At 40.6% G+C, this 21093-nt stretch overlaps 1 protein-coding gene across 2 annotated transcripts in view; it reads right to left on the reverse strand.

The window, feature by feature from the left end:
* Positions 1–21093, reverse strand: part of LOC130175345 (thymocyte selection-associated high mobility group box protein TOX-like) — a 76703-nt gene that overhangs the window by 21306 nt on the left and 34304 nt on the right. For both annotated transcript variants that reach the window (XM_056385786.1, XM_056385787.1), the window contains 2 exons: positions 16679–16738; positions 1422–1673 (listed from right to left, as the gene is read on the reverse strand). In XM_056385786.1, the coding sequence (XP_056241761.1) occupies positions 1422–1673; positions 16679–16738 (312 nt within the window). The remainder of the gene's footprint in view (positions 1–1421; positions 1674–16678; positions 16739–21093) is intronic.

The raw sequence follows: 21093 nt of genomic DNA on the forward strand, positions 1-21093 counted from the left end.
ATGAGAAAAGGGGGTGTGAAATAAGAAAATGGAACATTACCCTGAAGGGGTATTTGAAAATAAATAATTGCAAAGGTGAAACAAAAGCTATTTAAGAAGCAGGCACTCCCTGTCTGCTTCCTTCTAAAATGTTATTGGCCAAATAGGGCTGCTTTGTTGCATATACTCCTGTATGGACATCACATAAATGTATGCATTAACATATACATAAATACTGCATACTGCATACATGCATGCAGAGTGAGACACAGTGTATATGTTGCCATCTACTGAAATCAACTTATCCAGATGATTATATAGGTTTTGTCAACACTAACAAGCAGATTGACTGCGAATGTTCCAGTCAACAGCATCTTTCTCCTGCACCGAGCATATTCAGCAGAGTAGCCAGTGGATTGTGACCTAATCCTGAAGACTGGCTTTAATGGAGGCCTTAGCTACCACCCACGGAAAAAAAACGGAGCCTGCAACTTATGCAGTTTGATTCTGAAAATCACATAAGACCTGATTAACGGAGGATAAACGCCACGGATGCTCACATTAAAGCATAAATATTCATGATGGAGGGCAGAGAGAAAAAAGTAATATTTATGTCAGATGAAAGTATATAACGTTGAATAATTCACCACAGAGCCCATTTATAATTCATCTGGTTCGATCCTATGATTAAAGCATCTGAATGCGTTCGCCAGGGGTGTTTACATGTTCAGTCTGAAGCATGTTTAACACAAGAAAAAGTCCCTTTACTGGAGGGGGGAATGGGGGTCCTAAGAATCCTTCTGAAAAGAAAAAGTAGCTGACAAGGGATATCCCCCCTCCCAGTCAAGATCTTCAATTCAACCCCCCCCCCACCCCAATCCTCCATCCCTCCCCCGTTCCCCTTTTGCTTTGCCGATCGTAACGAATGAAAATGTGCCGCACTAAGTTTCTAGCTCTCTGTCTTGGTTCACAGGCAATGAGATCTTTGAGATGTGCAGCTGAATAGATATTGAAGGAGATTTGCTGCAGAGGTCTGGGTGTTGAGGGGACACCAGCTCTCTGTATTATAAATGTTGCATGTATAGACTCCGGCCTTGCTTAGACCTCACCGCCTCAGCCTCCTTGACCTCTCACTGGGATAATTATCACTGTAATTGAAGAATGCTTTGCCATTATGAGAACATTAAGAGTAGCAGACAGAAGAACTAGTCATTTTACCGTTTCATTGCTGTTTTTTCAAGTTTATAGCTCTAATACTGGATCATAAGATGAGTCATTTCAGGAAACATTTGGGAAAGACTGAACTTTCAATGACATAAACATGTGAAACCTTCAGAGGAAATACACTCTGACTTGAAGACTAATTGCCTACCACAGCGTTTGACTTTGATCACAAAGGGCCGCAGCAAAATAGAGACGGACAAAAAAAAAGGTGTACTCACTGAGTGCATCGGCCCTGAGAGGAGGTGGGTGTCCTGACCCAGCATGTTGGACATCATGAGGGCGGGCAGCTCGGGGTAGGAGTAGGTGTTGAGCAGGCCGTTGTGAGGCAGGGAATGGAAGGGGTAACCGGACTCGTGCTCCATGAGGTGCAGCAGAGACGGGTCGGCATGGTTCGGGGGTGTGATGGGAGGAATCTCGTAGTCTTCATCCCCTCCTCCGCCACCGCTACCTCTGCCCTGACTGGAGTAGCTCTGGAGAAGCAGAGAAAATAAAGGAATACATTACATCCATTCATTTTTTTCTTCTTTTTCAGGTTTGCAAGAGAATCATTTGTTCCTAATTTATATTTGAAAAACTGAAAAGTCACAGATTGACAGACTCATGCATTTATATGTATGGCCAGTTTGGAGTCTATAACCCACCTACAGTCATTTGCATGAACGTGGGAGGCAGCGCATGAACAATATAAATAAAAATTTAAATAAATAAAATGAAAGGCTGGTTTCAACACTCTTCTCACATTCGCTATCTTCTCTATGAAGAACTTGTTCATCCGACAATCGTACTGCTGAGCAACATTTTCATGGCAAACTGAGTTCAGTAACAATCCAGGAGAGGAGCAGCTAACAGAGGATGTTCCAGAGTAATTAAAACACGACATAACTGGCTTTTAAATGCACCTGTTGATGTTTTTTTTGGTTTTTTTTTCAGATCTGTGTTTGCAGCAGACACTGAAGCAGCAGTCAATTCAGGCTGTTTTGCTGAAAATAAAAATAATTAGAAATGTAAATCGCCGGGCTTCAAAAAAAAAAAAAAAAAAAAAAAGTGTAAAGAATTCATTCATACACAGCAAATTAATTAGAGTTAGACAACAACAGCTGCTGTACAGAATAATTTGCTTCAGAAAATCTTGACAGCTTTAAAGCAACAAACTGTCAGCCTGCACACCTATAAAATACAGTTAATCAAATTCATTACATGGAAAAACACCGTTGTATAGTAATCTCATTGCTGTAATGCCAATCATATTTTTTAGAAAATAGTAAAACTGGACTAAACAAACCTCACATTCCTCATTATGAAATATCCAGTGTGTTCAGATGACTAGCACGAGGTAAGACAACACAGATTTGATGGCACTAATAAGGTGATACATAAGCAGAGCCCATGGTTGTCTTTTCCAGCGACTATCTTGACATATTATTACGCCGAGAAATATGGTTTTGTGCTCTCAAAAAGCATACTGAGGGTATTCACCAGGGAATGAAAAGCAATTTTGTCAGAGGCAATCTGATGCCAACTCCCCTTTATAATGACTGAAGAAAATTAATCATCACAAATAATATTCCAGTGTCAGCCATTCAAGAGCGTTTTAATAGAATTTTTATTATTCATGTCTCGTGGTACACATCAACTAGTCCGTTCTGCAACATTTCAGAAATCAATTCAATATCATCTTCGTGTAGGCTGTCATCTCGCCTGCCAGTGCAGCAATTCATCTTGCAAACAAATACTTTTAGCAAACAAATGGCAAGAAACGTCGAGGAACAGCTACAATGTCCCCACAAGCAGAACTGGTGCTTGAAGATAGGATAAAAGTCTCATAATGTGCACTATCATTAGGGAGAAAATAATAATAATAAAAGGGAGTATGTTTACTATCAGGGTGTGATGTGCTGTTTTCTTTTCCCATAACACTCACTCTCCTCGCTCTGTGCTTGCTGAGAAATATTATCACTGACAATTCCTTTTCCCATGGTAAAGGTTTTGCAAATGTTTGATTCTTTGTTGTCTAACATTTCTTATTGTTGTCATTTATTGTTAACAAGCATGTGCTGCAGGTTTAATTTAATAAGAATACGAAAAAATAAATCTTGCTGGCTTTCTGCATCTATCCCTATAGTTAAATAAAGTGGCTTCTTTCTAATCATTCATGCATTAAATACACAGAGGGGAGGCAGGTAACCCGGAAAGTGTCAGGGTCTGTCTGTTGATCAACAGCATGTGTCCTCATAATAGTGATCTCCCGCTGAAAGACGCCAAGAAAAGAACTGCTAAAGGCTAAGAATAAGTCCCCCGATAACTGAGCGGAAAAAAACTAGCTTCAGCATAAGTGGCTGTAACACATTACAGATGTAATACAAGATTACAGCTGAAACTATCAGAATAACACGCAAAAAAAATTCATCGGTTTCACACATGATGCCCCCTTCTGATGTCCCACTGCTACAGTGAAGGTTTGGTTAGGTTTAGGTGCAAATGTACTTGGTTAAGAGCAAAGGATATAATTAAAATGCCTGCGTTATGTTAGGGTTACTTCCCTTTCCGACCACGCCCTGAGGAAGACCCTGTTTACTCTGATGTGCCCTAACATAATAAAGGCATTTTAACTATATCGTTGGCTCTGTATGAATGTGCCTGAAGTTAGCCCAGCAAGTAGCCATTTCAACTTCAAGACCATCTTGCGTTTACCTGGAGTTTCACTGCGGCATAACCGAGAGCACCCGGTATTTGTCTTTGTACTCGGTTAATAAAGTTAAGAAAAGATTGTGGTCAAAGCCTATAGTGAGAAGAAACTGAATTGACTGATCAAACGACTCCACTCTGAACATCACTGTGTGGTTGAACTGCTCACAGTTCACAGACATGTGCACGTGCAGGATAGGCACTGCTTGGCTGTAAAGGGTCACAAGCCAGAACGAGTAGGAAGGTCTGCTTTATGCAACGCTTTCTAATCACAATAAAGACGAACTGAGGAGGGAGCGAAAACAAAAGAGAGGCTTGTTTGACAAGAACGAGTAATTTAACACACTGGGATCAAAAAAGGAAAAAGTACATGTACGTATGAAGGGCAGAGACATAAAATGTACTTCACCAATTAATACACTATAAGGGAAGAAATTGAAAAGTATTCATCTGACCCTGAATCAAAATGTTCATGTGCAGCGCTTGCACAAGACCTCATGAAAAAAAAATCTGTTTTCTTTATCCGTAGCTCCGTCATGTGTTCGATGCCATGTTGATTCTGAGCAGTAAAGCAATTTCAACGACACTGATATATCTCTGCGGCTTCAATTAAGGTTTTTGTTGGACGTAAAAAAATGTAGCATTGATCCAATTATACAATAGGACACACGATGCGTTTTGGACACTTCCTCTCCACCCCGAGATGAAACATAACCGTTGTCATACATATGTACTAAGATTTAGATGCTGTCAGAGGCTATTTTACGGCCGTGCCTTCCATCGTTTTTGTGTATCTTTTTTTTTTTTTTTTTTCCTTTACTGCCTCTTATGATGCCCTTGGAGATAAGACACAGGACAAGGACATCACAAGTTTAATATTTTCAAACATAGATAAATAATTCATAAATATCCTGTCTTTTACAGACATGGAGGAGAGTGGATAAAAGAGAGAGGGGTCAGAAAGAAATGCCAAATGTTGATTCAGCCTTCTCTTGCTGTAACCTTCACCCCCCCTGCTCCAGAGGTGAAATTTCAGCAAATCTGTCATTTTCCTGGACAAGGACAACGCTGTGGACCTTCTAATCTACATATCAATTCTTTACTTATTCTCTCTCTGGTGGCAACAACCTTCTTTTGTACATCAGCACATCAAAACCCCATATTGCTCACAATCTTTAACATAGTTTATAGATGTGAGATGTTGCTCCGAGGCATATTGTCTATCATCATACACAAAGCAGCCCCTGCTTCTTTGAAAGAAAGAGGGAGATGATTCACCCCATGGGAACAGTGGTGAGGTTTTTATCTATGCAAGATCCAGCCCGACAAAGTGTGTATGACGTCTGATGTTCTACATTTAAGATCTTCAGATCAAGTTAAAGCATATTTTTCAGTATATTTTCTATTTGATTTGAACTTATGATAAAATTATTCAGATGTTAAAATTTTTTAAACTACTCAGGTGTTATAGGCTCAAAGAAACCTCCAGATATTCACTTTGTCGTACAGAAGCCGCACAGGAAGGCAACTAGCTGCATGTAGCAGGTAACAGTCTCATAGTATTTCAAAATATGAGAATGAGCTATGAAATGGAGACCATGATAAGGTGAAGATACCAGTCATCCAGCAAGGAAAACATGCGAGTACATGACATTTGACAGCAAAATGGACATACACTTTTCACCTAATTGTAAAGCTGTGGTTGGATACAAAAAAATAAAGAAATAAAAATAAAAACCCTGCACAATAATAAATTTCCAAATGGTTTTCATGAATTTTCAAGACTACCTACATTGTGTTTCTAGCAGGTATCAAAAACTGACAACTATGCAGAATTGGCACCGATGCTTCGTAAGATTCTTAGTCCTTTTTTTTTTTTTTTTTTACCTCCACTGATTTCATTGTTCACCTTGCTGATGCACAGTAGAGGTGTGCACCAGGGTGTGTCAGCACGCAGTGACATCATTGTTGGGTGTGTTGAAGGTGCACACTTCTGGCAACACCCAAGACACACCCTGAGGTGCAACAGAGTAAAAGGTTTTAATAGGTTAGCATACTCTGGGAGACAACTCCATTGGTATGTTATGATATGATATACTTGAAAAAATTCAAGTTGATTCTGAAAATAAGATGCTTTTTTATTGAAATGTGTTTTTATTCAGGAATGTAACAAAATGTATGTTTAGGTACAATAAGTATCTACAAGGCAAATATACCCAGTCATGCACTTAATGGTCCTCTTGCTTACATGTGGACACAGCATCGTGTTTACATCCTCATAAGTTAAGTTCATAAATGACTGGAGTCCATCTGTTGCGGTTGTTAGCACTGCAAAGCAAACAACTGCAATCTCAGCTTGAGCTTGTAAGTTGAAAAGACTCCACCTTGTCAAATTATCTTAAGTTAATAAGCAGTTTTAAATGGGAACAAGTCAATCCGCTCTGTTTAGAGTTTTCTTGACACAAATGAATGAGGAGATGAAGTCATCGGCTTGGTGATGGAGTCACTGGTGGCCTGTGAGGTGTTTAGTGGAAGACAGCTCATCTGGGAACAATGATGTGTTCGTCAAAGGGAGGAGAATGAAAATGTTGCACAGTACACCAGAGAGCCTGTCATGCCTGATGAGGGGCAAATTGTCCAAAGACAAGAGCTGTCTTTGATGCACTTTGTTATTATAGCTTCAGTGAGTGACACACTCACAGTGGTCCTGCGAATACAGAACACTGATAAGGTTTTAAAATAACTAATCAGAAAAAAAAAACAACCACTCTTTTGCGTCATAAAAACCACATAACTTTGAATGAGTGTACAGTGTCCTATGAAAAGTCATCCAGCCATATGCTACTTTGTAAAAAAAATGACAGAGCAGCATGGTTTTGGAGACAAACAACAGCTGGCCATGCATACATAAAGGTCTTCGCGTCCACTCTGTGTATTCCAGAGAGACGGATGGCAACGGTAAATCTTTAAAACATCTTATGGGGGAAATTTCAAAATTCACCTTCACAGATCAACCTTGCAGAGCAGAGAAAGGACAAAAATCAAACTCATCACCAGCGGGTGTTGAAACGTCGTGCGATGTCGTGCTGGACAAGTGACCATTACAGCGACGGTCTGCAGGGTCCACAAAGGCTATCTGACCCGGCTTTGAAACGACAAGGAACTCCATTTGGGTGATGTATCAAGAGAAGGTGATAGTGTAGTACAATAGAAGGGAGAATGGAAAAAGCAGACCCACTGGGCTGACTGACAGCAAGACAGAACTAGGATAAGTGAAGTGTGCGAGGGTTGGGTGGGGTTGGGTGGGGGGGTGTGGGGTCCGATAGTAGCTCAGGGTCATAGCTAGCGTCCGTCACTAAAGGACAGGTGGGTTGTGGTGAGCTTCAGCCAATAGCGAAGGAGTGAGCTAACCTCTTCCCTGCTCCCCCATGCACTGGTAATTCTCTCAAATGTCACATCAAAATGGATCTCATTTAGGTGGGTAAAAAAGAACCTGACTCTCCATTGCAGATGTGGGTGGACCTGTGGTGGATTGCACCTGAACTCCGAAAACACTGCTGCAAAGGAGGTATTTTTGAAAAGGTGTGGAAAAAGAGCCGTGTGCCAAACATTTATGTCAGTTCAATTAAAAAAAGAAAAGAAAAGAAAAAACATCACAGTTCTAGATCAAAGATGAAGGGTGAAAAAATATCTCCGATCTTTGCACCAAAACACAGAGAAATAGAAATTTCTTTAATGCTTCGGCCAAAGGCTGTGCTTTTTTTTTTTTTTTTTTTTTTTTTGACAAGGGGCGCAATACTGTGGTCTCAGCCACATTTCCTATTCTTATTCATTAGGGAGAATCGTATAAATAAATAAAATATGTTGTCTCGTAGTCACTCATCCCCCCCAAGGGAACATGGAAGCCCCAGTAATCACATATGGCACAATAGCTCGCCCATAATCCCTTTTATTTTTATTTTCATGATGTCACTCTCTTTAAGCCCCTTGCTTTATGAGTCGCAAACGGAGTGGTGAGGGGAGGAGAGGAGGAGCAGAGAGGAGAGGAAAAAGCAAGGGAGGGGTGAAAACAAATGATGTGGATCCCTCATTGTTCTTTCTCTATGCCCTCATTCCAGTCAGGGTAATAAGAGAACATTGTGATTTACTGTCAGTGAAGCGCAAGAGTGCATCAGAGAGAATCCACTGCGGCAGGGGCCATTAAAATAGATTTAACTTCCCACAGTATTAGGCCAGATGTCTACACTTCTATTATATTTCAATCAGCCATGACCTTGGTCTCTATATGATGAGAAAGATCACTTGGAGAGAGGGAAAGAGGGAGTGAAAATACATGCGAAAAACCAATAGAAATATCAAACTACTTAGTCTCACTAAATCCCTCTGCTCCGTCGTGCAGCATATACAGAGAGAAGCTGGGACCGAAATAGAGCTAAGGTTTCAAGTTCTCTTAAAAGAGTGTATGAATCATTGAGTGCACTCTCACTGCCGATAAGTTTTTTTTTTTCTGTTTTTTTGGGGGAGTGCTGCTTTTCTGCGGGGTATGTATTTGAGGAGGGACCAAGGGAGTTTGCCAAAAAGAGAGGGACAGTGGGCTGTTTGATGTTCTTAAAAGCTTCAGATATCAACAGAAAAGATGAATCTGTTAATCTTCTTCGAACAAGGAAAACGTTGACTTCTCGCAGCACCACGGACCCCTGTCTTTCAACATTTCCCTCTCATATTTTTTCACCCTGCTGTTTATCCTGACTCACCAATATTTCTCTATTCCTTATAAATCTTGTATATCTTTTTTTTTTGTTTTTTTTTAATCCTTACTCTGAGTTAGGATTTCCATCCATTTCAGTGCCATGAAAGCAGAGCAGGGGTCACTGCTTGTTCTATTTCAGAGGCTGATGGTAATTGGACTTATTGGCTGACATGGAGTGACCTACATAAAGAACTACCGATTCCTGGTTACAACTGTAACTTACCATCCCTCCTAGCATGGGTGTGGATGTTGAGCGGATGTTCCTCTGATGTTCCTCCAGCATTGTTTTCAAATATCGATGCTCCAGCGCTGGTTTAGAGCTGGAAAGAACTGTTTTCAGCCTGAATTCACGATACTGTAACTCCCTCTTGAAATTTAAATACACGCTGTACAATATGTATCTCTACTTCATTCTCGCGACCTTGCCAGCGGCTCTGTACAGCCTCAAAGAGGCAGCGAGATGTGTGTTGGCGTTTTCAGACCCTCAATTTTCATTTTTCATCCATTGTCTCAAATGTCCCCCTAACTTTTCTTGCAGGATAAGGATGCAAGGAGAGAGGAAAGAAAGAGAAACACATTCACTGAGGCGTGGAGGGGGATGGGGAGGCAGGGGGCGGTGAGGGGTGTTTTGTGGGGAGGGGGAGTGTTATGAAGTGAGCAGAGTGTTGCAGTTGTGGTGGTGGGGGTATGATGGTACGCTGTGAGTCACTATTAAGTAACGCTGCCTTTTCACATCAGCATCGCCCACGTCGGGTGTGCGGTGTCAGGGTGTACTGAGGTGTCTCTGACTCAGAGATGGGGGGGGGGGGGGGGTGGGGTGGGGTGGGGGGGTGGCTGGTCATACTGGCAAAACAACATCTGGATTTCTATTAATGATTGATTAACATCATCATGTCATCTGCTTGTAATAGAATCCATCACTTTTCTTTACCACCTAGCATGGTTAGCTTAGCCTGAACAATCAATATGTGTTTTACGCTTTTACGCTGTTGGGAAGGAAGCACATTTAGGTTGAAGGGTTAGATGCTTCCAGCCTGTATACTAAGCTAAGCGTTTCCCAAAATGTTAACTTACTACTATACTTCAAGCTCTCACTGTATTTGGGCTTAAATTATCCAGAAAGATTTCCTTTATTCGTTGAAGGAGTCTTGTTAAATTCTTTTTCATATACATATCTCAGAAAAGTGTCTTTAATCACAATGAAGAAAAATGTCCAAGTCTTTTAAAGGTACTTCAGCCACAGATGTTACATTCATTGATCATGTGACTGTAGCTGCTGCAATAAGTAGACAGGGTGGAGGATCAGACTTGAAACTGCTTTACAAGGGTAAAAAAAGAACATAACTGGAAATCAAACCAATATAACTTTGAAGTTGTAAAATTAAATGAAATTTTTAAGTTCAGGTAGGTTGACTCAGTTGAATAAAGGAGATATGAATGGATAAAATAGACAAATTAGTCACTCATATTTGAATACAGAAACTATTTCTTGATGTGCTTTGCATCATTACTTTCTGTATTTGTGTATATGCTTTGGCACCATCTTTTTTGATAAAACATAAAGCCATTAAAGCTTGACGTGGACTCAGAGAGAGAGAGTTTGTGTGTATGAAGTTTGGCTGACTCCTGTAAGAGCCATACATTTTCAGGAGAGAGGAGCTGGTTTGATGAACGTGGGTGAAATAACAGAGAAAGAAGGAGAAAGACAGAGAATGAGAGAGTGTCAGAGTCAAGACATACACAAAAATAAACAGACAGAACTGCAGACTGAAAGAGACAGAAACAGAAAGATGGAAAAATAAAGAGAGCGAGAGAGAGAGAGAGGAGAGAGAAAGAGAGAGAGCGAGAGAGAGAGAGTCTGTAGCCAACAAGTGAGGTTTCTATTCTAATCTCGACCATCAGCCACTGTTCTCTTGCAGCCGGCCAAATCGATAGAGACACACGGCTCAGCAAGACATCTGGAAGCAGAGAACACAGCGGCACAAACAGGCTGAAACTTGCTGCTTCTCCAAAGACCAGTGGCCCTCGTGCTTCCCCTTCTGCACAGGAACACAACGCAACAAGTACAACACAAGAGAGAGGAAGAGACGCACAAAATGACTCTCCCTCTTCCTGCCACTGGCTTGTTTTCTCTTTGAAACTCCATCTCTAACCAGCTATTTCTCTAAATCTTCCCGTTTTTGTCTCTAATTTCACGTAATCTATCGTATACACATGTACGCACGTGGTCATGCATCCACATAGACTGATTATAGGGCGAGGAGAAGCGAGCCAAAATATACATGGAGGTACAAGTCTGCACGATCACTCAAACAGTTCGGGCCTGATATGAATCCAAATGAAGAACACTCATTGTCCATTATACAAATTTAGAATTTGTGTGGGCGTGGTTGGAGGCAGCCATTTGGTTTGGCTGGGATCATTCTCATGCAGCTATAACAGTGCTGTAAAAATATTCACCATAGTCAGCACTATTGGCATGCACGTGAGTGATAGCCTGGTAATCAGACTCAACTGCCATTTTCACTGTATTATTCAGTCTGAAACCTGGTTTAAGTGAGCAGTTTTCTGTTTGGAAGAGGGGTTTATTTTGCCCTCAGTAGTGACTGACATGTCCATCCCATCTGCGTCTGTTTCAGTGGACACAGAGACTGAAGTCACTGTTGCTGGAGGAATTTCTTTTTTAAGCGTTTGGTAGAAATATGCTGAGTTGTTAAGAGTTGTTATTTCTGTATAAGTCGAATACATGTATGATGTCTATACTCTCAAACAGAAAGCTCTGATTGGTTCGGATGTTTTTACGTCTGGGGAATCAGCAGTAAGCGAACACAACACCAGACCTGCATGTATTCGAACTGCTGACAAAATCTGACATGTGGGCAGCGTTTCGAGGATCCAAAAAAACATTTTCAGTCAATCAGGATAATTGAGATGTTTAATAATCTTTAATTCGACAAAGTATCCCTCCAGCATCTTTGTGTGTGGGCAGATATAAACAAGGCTGATCAACAAAATAACCCACCCACGCTTGTGCATATAGGCTGAAACCTCAACAGATGAACCAAATGGAAAACATCAATATCATCAAAATGTCTGGGAGTTCCATATGTGCATATCTTGTACTGAAACCATACAGTATTCAAAGCCTTGAAAACATCTTGTTTGAATGGACAGATTGTGTCCAAGCATACAGTAAACTGGCTCCTTTAAAGCTGTTTCTGATTAGCGGTTTTCTCTTTTTAAAAGCTCAGAGATGTTATGTGTAATGCAATCTCCTGGCAGTGTCAAACTGCTACCTCAGTGCGTATGCTGTGGAAGACCCCAGACATGCAAACAAAGGAGTCTCTGTTCTGGCCGCATGCACCTTTTTAACAGGCACACATCATGTAAAGGCTTGGGTGGGCATATTAACGCAGTGTTAAAACTTGCATCAAGACTCCTTCTTTCTTTCTCCTTTGAGCATTTTCCTCAGAACCAAAGAATAAAAGTCCGACTCCAGTTCTTTTACACAAGATAAACAGATGAGAAATAGTAAAAAATATTATCGAGTTGCATCTTAACATGTTGTTTTACAAACACAGCCGGGGAATGCTGAGATAGAAATAAGGAACACATTCCAAAAAATTATATATATATATATATATATACATACACACATCAGAAAATTGCAGCATGTATTCAGCATATTCATGAGACAGTAATCACCATCTCAAATTGATGCAGAAAATGATTCCATATTTGAACCCTTTAATTTGTCTGATTCACTGTAACGTCAAAAGCAAACCATATGTAACAAAACACTGCACAGCTAATGCATACAATTAAATGCCAATTAAGAAATGATTGATTCACATGCACCACAAGCGTTCAGGGTTATGAATTTTGTATGATGCACAGAGAAAATGCAGACATTACTTGCATGTGGTGGCATTGAAGGTATTTACAGGTCAACCTCTTCACACCCTTCAAATTGCAAATTCATTTATGTTGGAAAGGAAAAAGTTGTGCATAAATATCAAGTCGTTCAAACTGTGAAAAATGGCTGTCATTAGTTCCCAGAGCCCAGTGTCATATCTTTGTATTGCTTGTTTTGGGGGACCAACAGTCCTTAACCCAAAGATATTAATTTATAATGGTGTAAAACAGAGACAAGCGGAAAGAGCGGAAAAAATGACCTGGACAATTAATTAATTATCGAAATAGTTGCTGATTCATTTTGAATTATTTTATCTTATTTGACTGATCGACTAATTGCTTCAGGTCTATATGTTCATATTTTTTAAAACAGTTTCAAGATTGAAATTTGTGCCCAACACTTAATGCAACCTTCAACTTAAGAACGAAGTCGCACATCCTTCCTCTTTCAAAATTTCAAATTAAATCTGCTGTATTAAAGGATCGGAAGCCGAACAGTGAACTCTGTGTTCTCTTCACAACTGGTGTGTAAGCTGCTATTTGACGGCACTGACAGAGCATCAACTGCAACTGACGTGTTTTGAAAAGCCCAAATTGCCTTATCCACTAAGACGGTATTTGTTGACACAACACTGCAAACCTGGAGTGGGTGTTGATGATTGACACATGACCGCTGCAGCGGAGAAACTACAAGGGCTGTGCATTTATCCCAATTAGCACACACCCATGTATGCATGCAAAGTGACACAATTAGGGCAGACCAGGATATGTGGTTAACAATGATGGAACTCATAGTCTGCGATATGTGCTATAAGTAGACAATAAGCTGCTAAAGCTCCCACTCGACCCCTTGTTATAGTCACTCTTATCCCAACATCAAAGGAATGAAAACCTTTTGGCTATAGGATGGCAGAGTGTGTTTGTGTGGCTTTATGAGAGTATGTATGTGTGTGTGTGTGTGTATTTATGTGCACATATGTTGTTATTCATCAGTCTTTGCAAGGGCCAATTTAAGTTTTACACCCTGAGAGTAAGCACATTTTTGGAAAGTTAGGACATTTTGGCTGCTCTTCACTTAAGACATGGTTTTAGGGTTAAATTATATAAGTGTATTCATTTTAAAGGGTCGGTTTATGCAAAATGGCAGAAGGTAGCTCCAGTAAAAACAATCACAAGGTAGGTGTTATCCAGAGTAATCAGAAAACCGTTTCTGGAAGCGAAAGTGTTTTTTTGCAGTGTGGATGAAATGACCCTTTAATGTTAGGATTGGGGTTAGGTGGTTGGAATTTATGTTGAGGGTCAAGGGCTAGGGAATGCATTATGTCAGTGTGGGCCCTCACAAGTATAGGACTATGAACATACTGTATGTGCTGGGAGTTTATGCATAGTTTGCATATGAGTGAAACAAATTGAAACTGAGGACGTCTACTCACACGTGCTTATAGTTTATAAATAACTTTGTGTTAGACAATGTGCCACTTCCGTTTACAGCATATGAGTTCGAGTGTGTGTGTGTTTTGGTGTGAGTCAGTGTGTGTGTGTGTGTGTGTCCTTGCCACCCTGGCCTTGTCCTGTGACTCTCTGACAGTATTTGGCGAGGCACTAATTGATGAGGAGCCTCCACCTCGTCGTGTTTTGTCAGAACATGAAGGCCTCGCTGCTGGACCGACAAATCCTGGAGCTCCAAATTCTGCCATATGTCCAGCCATGTGTTCCATGTACCAGCTGGGAGCACTCAGCATCGCGCCTGTCTAACTCACTGACTGTGTAACTTGGACTGTGCTCCTGTCTGAGACCAGTAGGGGAGACCCGGGGATGGTTGTAACATGGGTCAGCTGTAACAATTTCAATTTCTCTTATTAGCAACGAGTTACGAATGATCTGATTCACCCTATACCTGCTCTATACCGCACAGATGATTTTAGAAGAAAACAACTAATTTTGAGATAAGTTTTTTTTTTTTTACTTTATTTATTTTTGTAATAGCACTGCCTGCTTTGTAGTTAAACTCTTCAAACTTATATCATGTTTATTGAGAGTCTATGTAGATATCTTTCCTGCAATTTGTCAGTGCTAATGTTTTAGCTGTTAGCTGTGAGTTAAGCTAGTTCATGGCTACAAGAGTCTGGGTTAGTTGTAACAACAATATCAAGTTTTGTCATTTTATCCCAGTGTATGCTACAACTAAATTAAGCTAAACTGACTAAACCATACACTTTCTGTTTTTGTTGCAGAGATAACAGCTACACCATTTAATAGCAGACATGTGGAAATAGTTTGTATCATATTTTGAACACACTGGTTAAAAAGAGCTGCAAGATAAAGACAGAAATGTCAATGTTACAACCATACCTGGTCTCGCCTACTTCAATGAGTCTAGAACAGTGAAATGTTGCCCGCTAGTTTAGCTGTGAGCAACTTGTCTAGCTCAGCGGGTTCACATGGTACTAACACTGTAAGGGTGGATGGTTTAATCCCTCTTATGTTAAAGGTATATGTTACATTAATGTGCTTCAGATGAAAATCATCTATCAAACATCACTTGTATTGTGGAGGTTAAAGGGATACTTTGGCTTATGAGGAATTAAATGTGTTTTCCTACTTAGTGAGAGAGGTCCATATTCATGGATGCCTTTTATTTAGAGTGATGCTGATCAGGGTGTGATCTAATGATATTTAAATCAGCTGATCGCTGTTATAAAAACTCAATTTTGCTCCAAAAGCCATGTTATTTTCCAAAGGTTGAATTTAAATAAAGCTCCAGAGATCCAATCGTCTGACAAACTGCCAATTCTCTCATACATTTCAGACACCTGGTGAAACTGCCATAAATTCAACTGGCCATACAAACTCCATCATAGTGGATTGTAAAACTGGATTAGATGCTGTGTGGCAAAAGAGCTGTACGAAACTGATTCTAATATACTGACTTAATCTGTGGATTTGTGAAAGTGATACATTAAAAATACAAGACTAAGAGTCTACAGACGTGTTAGCAGCTCTGTGAGGCTGTACTTAGGCTCAGTGGTGTTTTCAGCTAAATGCACAGGACAGCATGCTAACCTGCTGATGTGTAGCATGTATGTTTAGCATGTTTGCCTTCTTAGTTTGACATGTTAGCGTGCTAAAATTTTAAATCAAAGTGCAGTATAAATAAAGTGGCGCTAAGAACCAAAATGTCAACCTTTTGGTGGCACTACAGCCAAAGTCAGGGCATCACCAAAGTCTGTAGGCTTCATCCTCTGGGGACCATGAATGTCAATGTCAAGGCAATCCATGTGGACTGACAGACAAACTGACTGACCTAAATACAAACTGACAGGACAACATTGCCATCCCTTGAGCCATGCTGCTAGCGTGGCTAAAACCATTTTTTTCTGTCAGTCCTACATGTCTAACCAATGTAAGGCTAGAAAGTCACAGCCTCGGTAGCCTGAGTGGTGGAACCTGAGCAACCGTGATGGATCAGGTAGTGAAAGCACGTTTCAATTATGTGAATTTTTTTCCCTACAGTTGCAAACCACTAACTTAGCCATTTGTGGCAATTATAAGATCAATAAAGTTTTGTGCGTGCGTTGAAATGAGACATTAGCTGGCGATAGTTCCACTCTATTATTTGGTGGTTAATGGATACTTCTTTCTGTAGCTCCTCACATATTTACCAATGTAAGGAAAGACAACATAGCACTTGATGGATGGTTTTTAAATTTGAATTGATTATATTATAATTCAAAGATTCATATAGTGACTAATTTCACATGTGAAACATCCAGTACAGCTCATATGCACCCACTGCAGCAGAAATATTGGTCCCAACATTGGTAATCTGACATTTCATACCTACAACAGTTAATAATGACATGACCACACTCCACTGTGACTGTCACATTTGGCCATGTGACAGGTTTAACTGGCACTGTCTCCATTTACAACCAACACCAGTTTCAGTTAATGTTTACCTTTACCAGCGATTTTCCAACTCTTACCACAATGTATAATTCTGTTAACGAATGCAGTTAAATGCTGACACTTGAAATACAGAAGCTAATAACATGACACACAATCACATTTATTCATATACTGTAAGTCTGTGGGGTTTATAGGAGAAGATGTGGACTGGCTTACCTGGTTTGGTGACCGAAACTCTTGGTTATTGTCATTCATGTACATGTTGTCACCATCAAACTGTAGACAGAAACAGAAAGGAGAAATAAGTATTTTATGCAAAAGGAGGTTGGAAAAAAATTTGGTGTCGGGGAGGAGGTGCGAAGAGGAAAAGCTCTTTACGGGTGGCCTGAAGTGTGAGACTAATGACTTTGTCACTTTGGTTAAACCTCGTGGTGGCATGGCAGCGTGGGTAATTACTGTTCGTCAGCGGGCCGGTAATTAGGCTACATGAGCAAAGTGACGAGAGATGGGCTTTTCCCTGTGGGCTCTGCTCTGTGTGTGTGAATGTGTGTGTGAGAGAGAGAGAGGGAGTGAGAGAGAAAGAGAGAGAGAGAATGAATGTGAATGAATCTACAACGGAGTAGAGTAGTAAAGGCTGTGTGTGCCTGTCTTTGAAGTTGTAGATCCAGTGTGTGTGTGTGTGTGTGTGTGTGTGTATGTGTGTGTGTGTGTGCTGTGTCTTCAGGACTGAGCTAATCAGGCATTGAAAGATCACTTGCTGCAGGTGCCAAAACACAGTTTGACACGGGGTTAGGATTCATGTAACAACAAATGACCCCTTGACCCCCTTGTGCGCTGGGAAACGACTCCAGGTCACCAGTTGAGCGCTACATGCAACATGCTAGCTCTGATGACTAGTGTGTTGGTAAGCTAAATCCCAGAGGAATCCCCTACTGAGATGAGCTTTGAGTGGACTACAAATGAAAAAAAAAAACAACAGAGATTCTGTTTCTACTGTAGCTCCAGAGAAAAGATATTGGCCAACTAACAGCTCAGTCACTAAACCTGTGCAATGTCAAGGTGACTGAGAAATTGCTACCACGTTAAGAGGAGCTGTATTGTGAAATGCCCTTGGCTTCCAAAGGCATCAAGCTTTGTCATACCATGCTTGAACCAAATGGAACAAACCTTGACTGGACTGGATAATAACACTCATGAACACACACACACACGCACACACACAAACACATAGACAACGCAACGTGTCAAATAAAGCCTCCTTTTTGTTTGTCGAATGAGGTCATTCTTTGTGATATCAATGCACTGAAAACTCGGGAACAGACAGCAGACACAACATGATCAAACAAGACAGCATTCCACGTCAAATTCCTCAGATGTGAAGATATGGTGGGGTGGGTGGGCTTTTCATTTGGGGTGATCTGCTTCGTGCCTGTAGAGGAAGCAACCAAAGGCTTGACAGATAAACACACGCTGGATGTGAGTGAACACAAAGTGGATCATAAGATATACCTGCTCAAAACAATGCCCAACTAGGGAGACTAATGGACGGAAATGGACAGGATTCCTGGGGGTGAAATCTAATATCTACACTGGTAGACAGGAAAAAGTCGAAGTAGCTAAATGAGCATGTGAGTGGTGAGAAAGAGAAATTACTGTACATTATTGCAGGAGGAAGGACGGGGGAATGAGCGCCTGCCTTGGGGCAACGGTTGGTTAACAGTGCATATCATGGAAGCCCTTGTGAGGATTCACTTGGTTATTCTAATGATTACATTTACATTCAAACTCATGCGCAAACACGAAGCTGAGACATGTGCTGCATATACACTGCATTTAAGCCTCATTCACACCTCACATGATTAAACCAAGCGCGAGCCACGAACCAGCACTAAAACCTACATGTTTATTTATAGTGAAATTGAATGCTGACTAATTGTTCAACGCTATATTCTGGAGAAAAAGACGATAACTTGCTTAATGAAGCATGGCAGCATCTATCACCTGACTAATCTGCAGTGAGAAGTGACTGTAGCTCACAGAGAGGGCCGAAGTGATGTTGACCTTGGTGACATATCTGTAATAAACTCTTTGCTCCTCACATGAAAGCCTCTTGTCCTCTCCTAACTGAGCAATTTCATTCCATTGAAATCCACTTCGATATCACCGGTGACGTAAAGCCATTGTGAGAGCTTCTTTAGGATAAGATTCTCCCGGGTGAAAAGAGAGTACAGTCACTGAATAACGCCATTTTTAGCCACAAAACACTGCCAGATCTTAGCTCATTTCCAATACTGAATTCTTTGAGTGCAAAGCCTTATTATGTTTCTTTCAGCTCTGCAGGAAGAAATGAAGTCAGACAATGCTCGTTTTCACCAATTACATCTGTAATATAATATTCACCATAAAGGCCAAAGACAGCCTAGAAAGGTCAGCCATTTTGTGCTTCAACATGGCTGCCCATATATTGCAATGTAAAGCTGTTTTCCCCTGCTCTTCTCTCGATAGCTCTCCTTTGCACTGCCTCGCTCTCCCACTTAAAATGCCAATTTATCCTCGGCTCAATGCTATCAGCTCTGCCATTACTCCACATTTACTGCAGAAATCATCTTCTCTCTCTCTGTTGTTCCCTTTCTCTTCATTTTCTCGCTCTTACTATTTTCTCTCACTCTCTCTCCACCTCTCCTTCTCTTCTCACTCTTTCTCACCCCCACCTCGCTTCTTTCTCTCTCCTCTGCTCCCTTTCCCATGTTCTCATCGTCCCCACCTCTCTCCGTGTTACAACCGCCCTCTACTTCTCTATCTCCCTCCCTACCCATCTTTCCCCCTCTTCCCTCTCTTTCTTTACTGGGCCTTGGCATCGCTTTCTCATCGGCAGTCTAATTGGGCATTCTGCCTGAGACAAGGGCCTCATTAAGCAGTAATTACACACATGTTGTTTTCGGCAAACATCTCTATTTGGATTGCTTTGCATGGTAATTGTTCAGCAGGGACCACTGCTCGCGATGTTTCCCTCCGTGACACACGTGGTGCTGTGAGAGAGGAGTAAAAACATGGAGAGGGAGGATGGAAGAGAGAAGGAGGGGTAGAGAGAAAGGGAGGGATGTGGAAGAGAGGCAAATTGAGAAATGAAGAATGCATCCATGAGAGAAGAGGGATGAGAGTAACACAGAGGCAGAAAGAAAAGCTCAAAGGATGAAAGGCATGCTGAGGTAGTAAATAGAAGAAGACAATGAATAAATGACAAAGAAAGAGGTGGACCAATTCAGTATGAGAAGTAAATGAGGTTGAGAGAGAATGAAAAAGCCCAGAAAAAGACCCAGAGAGTGAGTGTATGAGGGAGAAGAGTGAGAAAGTAAAGACAGTGACAGAGAGAGACAGGGAGAGAGAGACTGAGTCCCAGAACTAGGTCATGCCTTGCAATCATCGACAAAGCTGAGCGTTTCAAAAATAATGAAGCCACAAGGTGGAAGTAATGCTAACTAGCATATCCAGGGAAAACATGTAATATTTACACAGTGCTAATGGTGCAATACAATGCTCGGATCTTTTCATCTTTGCAGTGCGTCGGTGAGACGGTTGATGGCGGGATTGGAGGCAAAATTACAGACTCCATTGAAGATTGTTTTTGATTGATGGACACTTCATATAAGCTCCTCATAAAGCCTTCAAGGCAACATCTGTTTGTGAAGGGGGTGGGGTGGAGATAAACTGCTTGTTTGCCTGTGTAATGTAATAACTGTCCAGTCATTAGAGAGAAAGATGATCTGGTAATGATGAAAAAAAAAATATTTTTTGAAAGCAAAGAAACCAATTATGTAGAAAACGAAATAACTTAGATGACGTGATCTAATGACACGCACAAACACTGAATCACACTGTGGCTGATATACTGTCTTTATGTGTTTCCTAACATAATAACTACAATTCAAAAGTTTATTTACACGATAGGGTGGAAAGTAACAAGTACATTTCCTCAAGAACATGTACTTTAAGAAAGTTTGCTTTTACTTTAAGAACAGGTCTGTTTTCTTACTGTAATTTTTACTTCAGCACATGCATTTATCAGCTACTTCCTTTGATGCAGATTCAGATTTTGCTTGCTTGCACTATTATAAATTAATCTACTCAGCAGTATAAAAAAGTAGCGCACAGCATTGACCTTAGAATTCAATATCTTAATATTAACAATAGAATGAGATAGATACTACATCCTCTGAAAAGGGGCTTTTCCTTTAGTTACAGTTTTTACAACATGTTTACATTAAACAAACTGAGTTCTACTACCATGTCATATATCACACTAGAGCACATGTAGTATGGTACATGATATGACAAGTTGTAGTTGAGTACTCAATCAACATTCAAGTAGATCACTGTAACATCTGTAAAAAAAAAAAAAAAAAAAAGCATACAGTATCAGAGTAAAGGACAACCACAACAAACTTTTATAACTTTTCAATGTATAAAAGAGAATCTATAAGCAGAATGTCTAATACTTGTGACTTTAAAAGCCTTTGCCAGTACACCAAGTCTCTAAAAATAATTCTCTCACCGAGCGGAATTAATAAGCCCAGAACAGTACACAGCCATTCTGTGAAGAAAGGGGTGTGGTGGTGGTGGTAGTGGTGGTG

The sequence above is a fragment of the Seriola aureovittata genome, chromosome 9 (genome assembly GCF_021018895.1).
Source record: "Seriola aureovittata isolate HTS-2021-v1 ecotype China chromosome 9, ASM2101889v1, whole genome shotgun sequence".
In the NCBI taxonomy this organism is placed as follows: Eukaryota; Metazoa; Chordata; class Actinopteri; order Carangiformes; family Carangidae; genus Seriola; species Seriola aureovittata.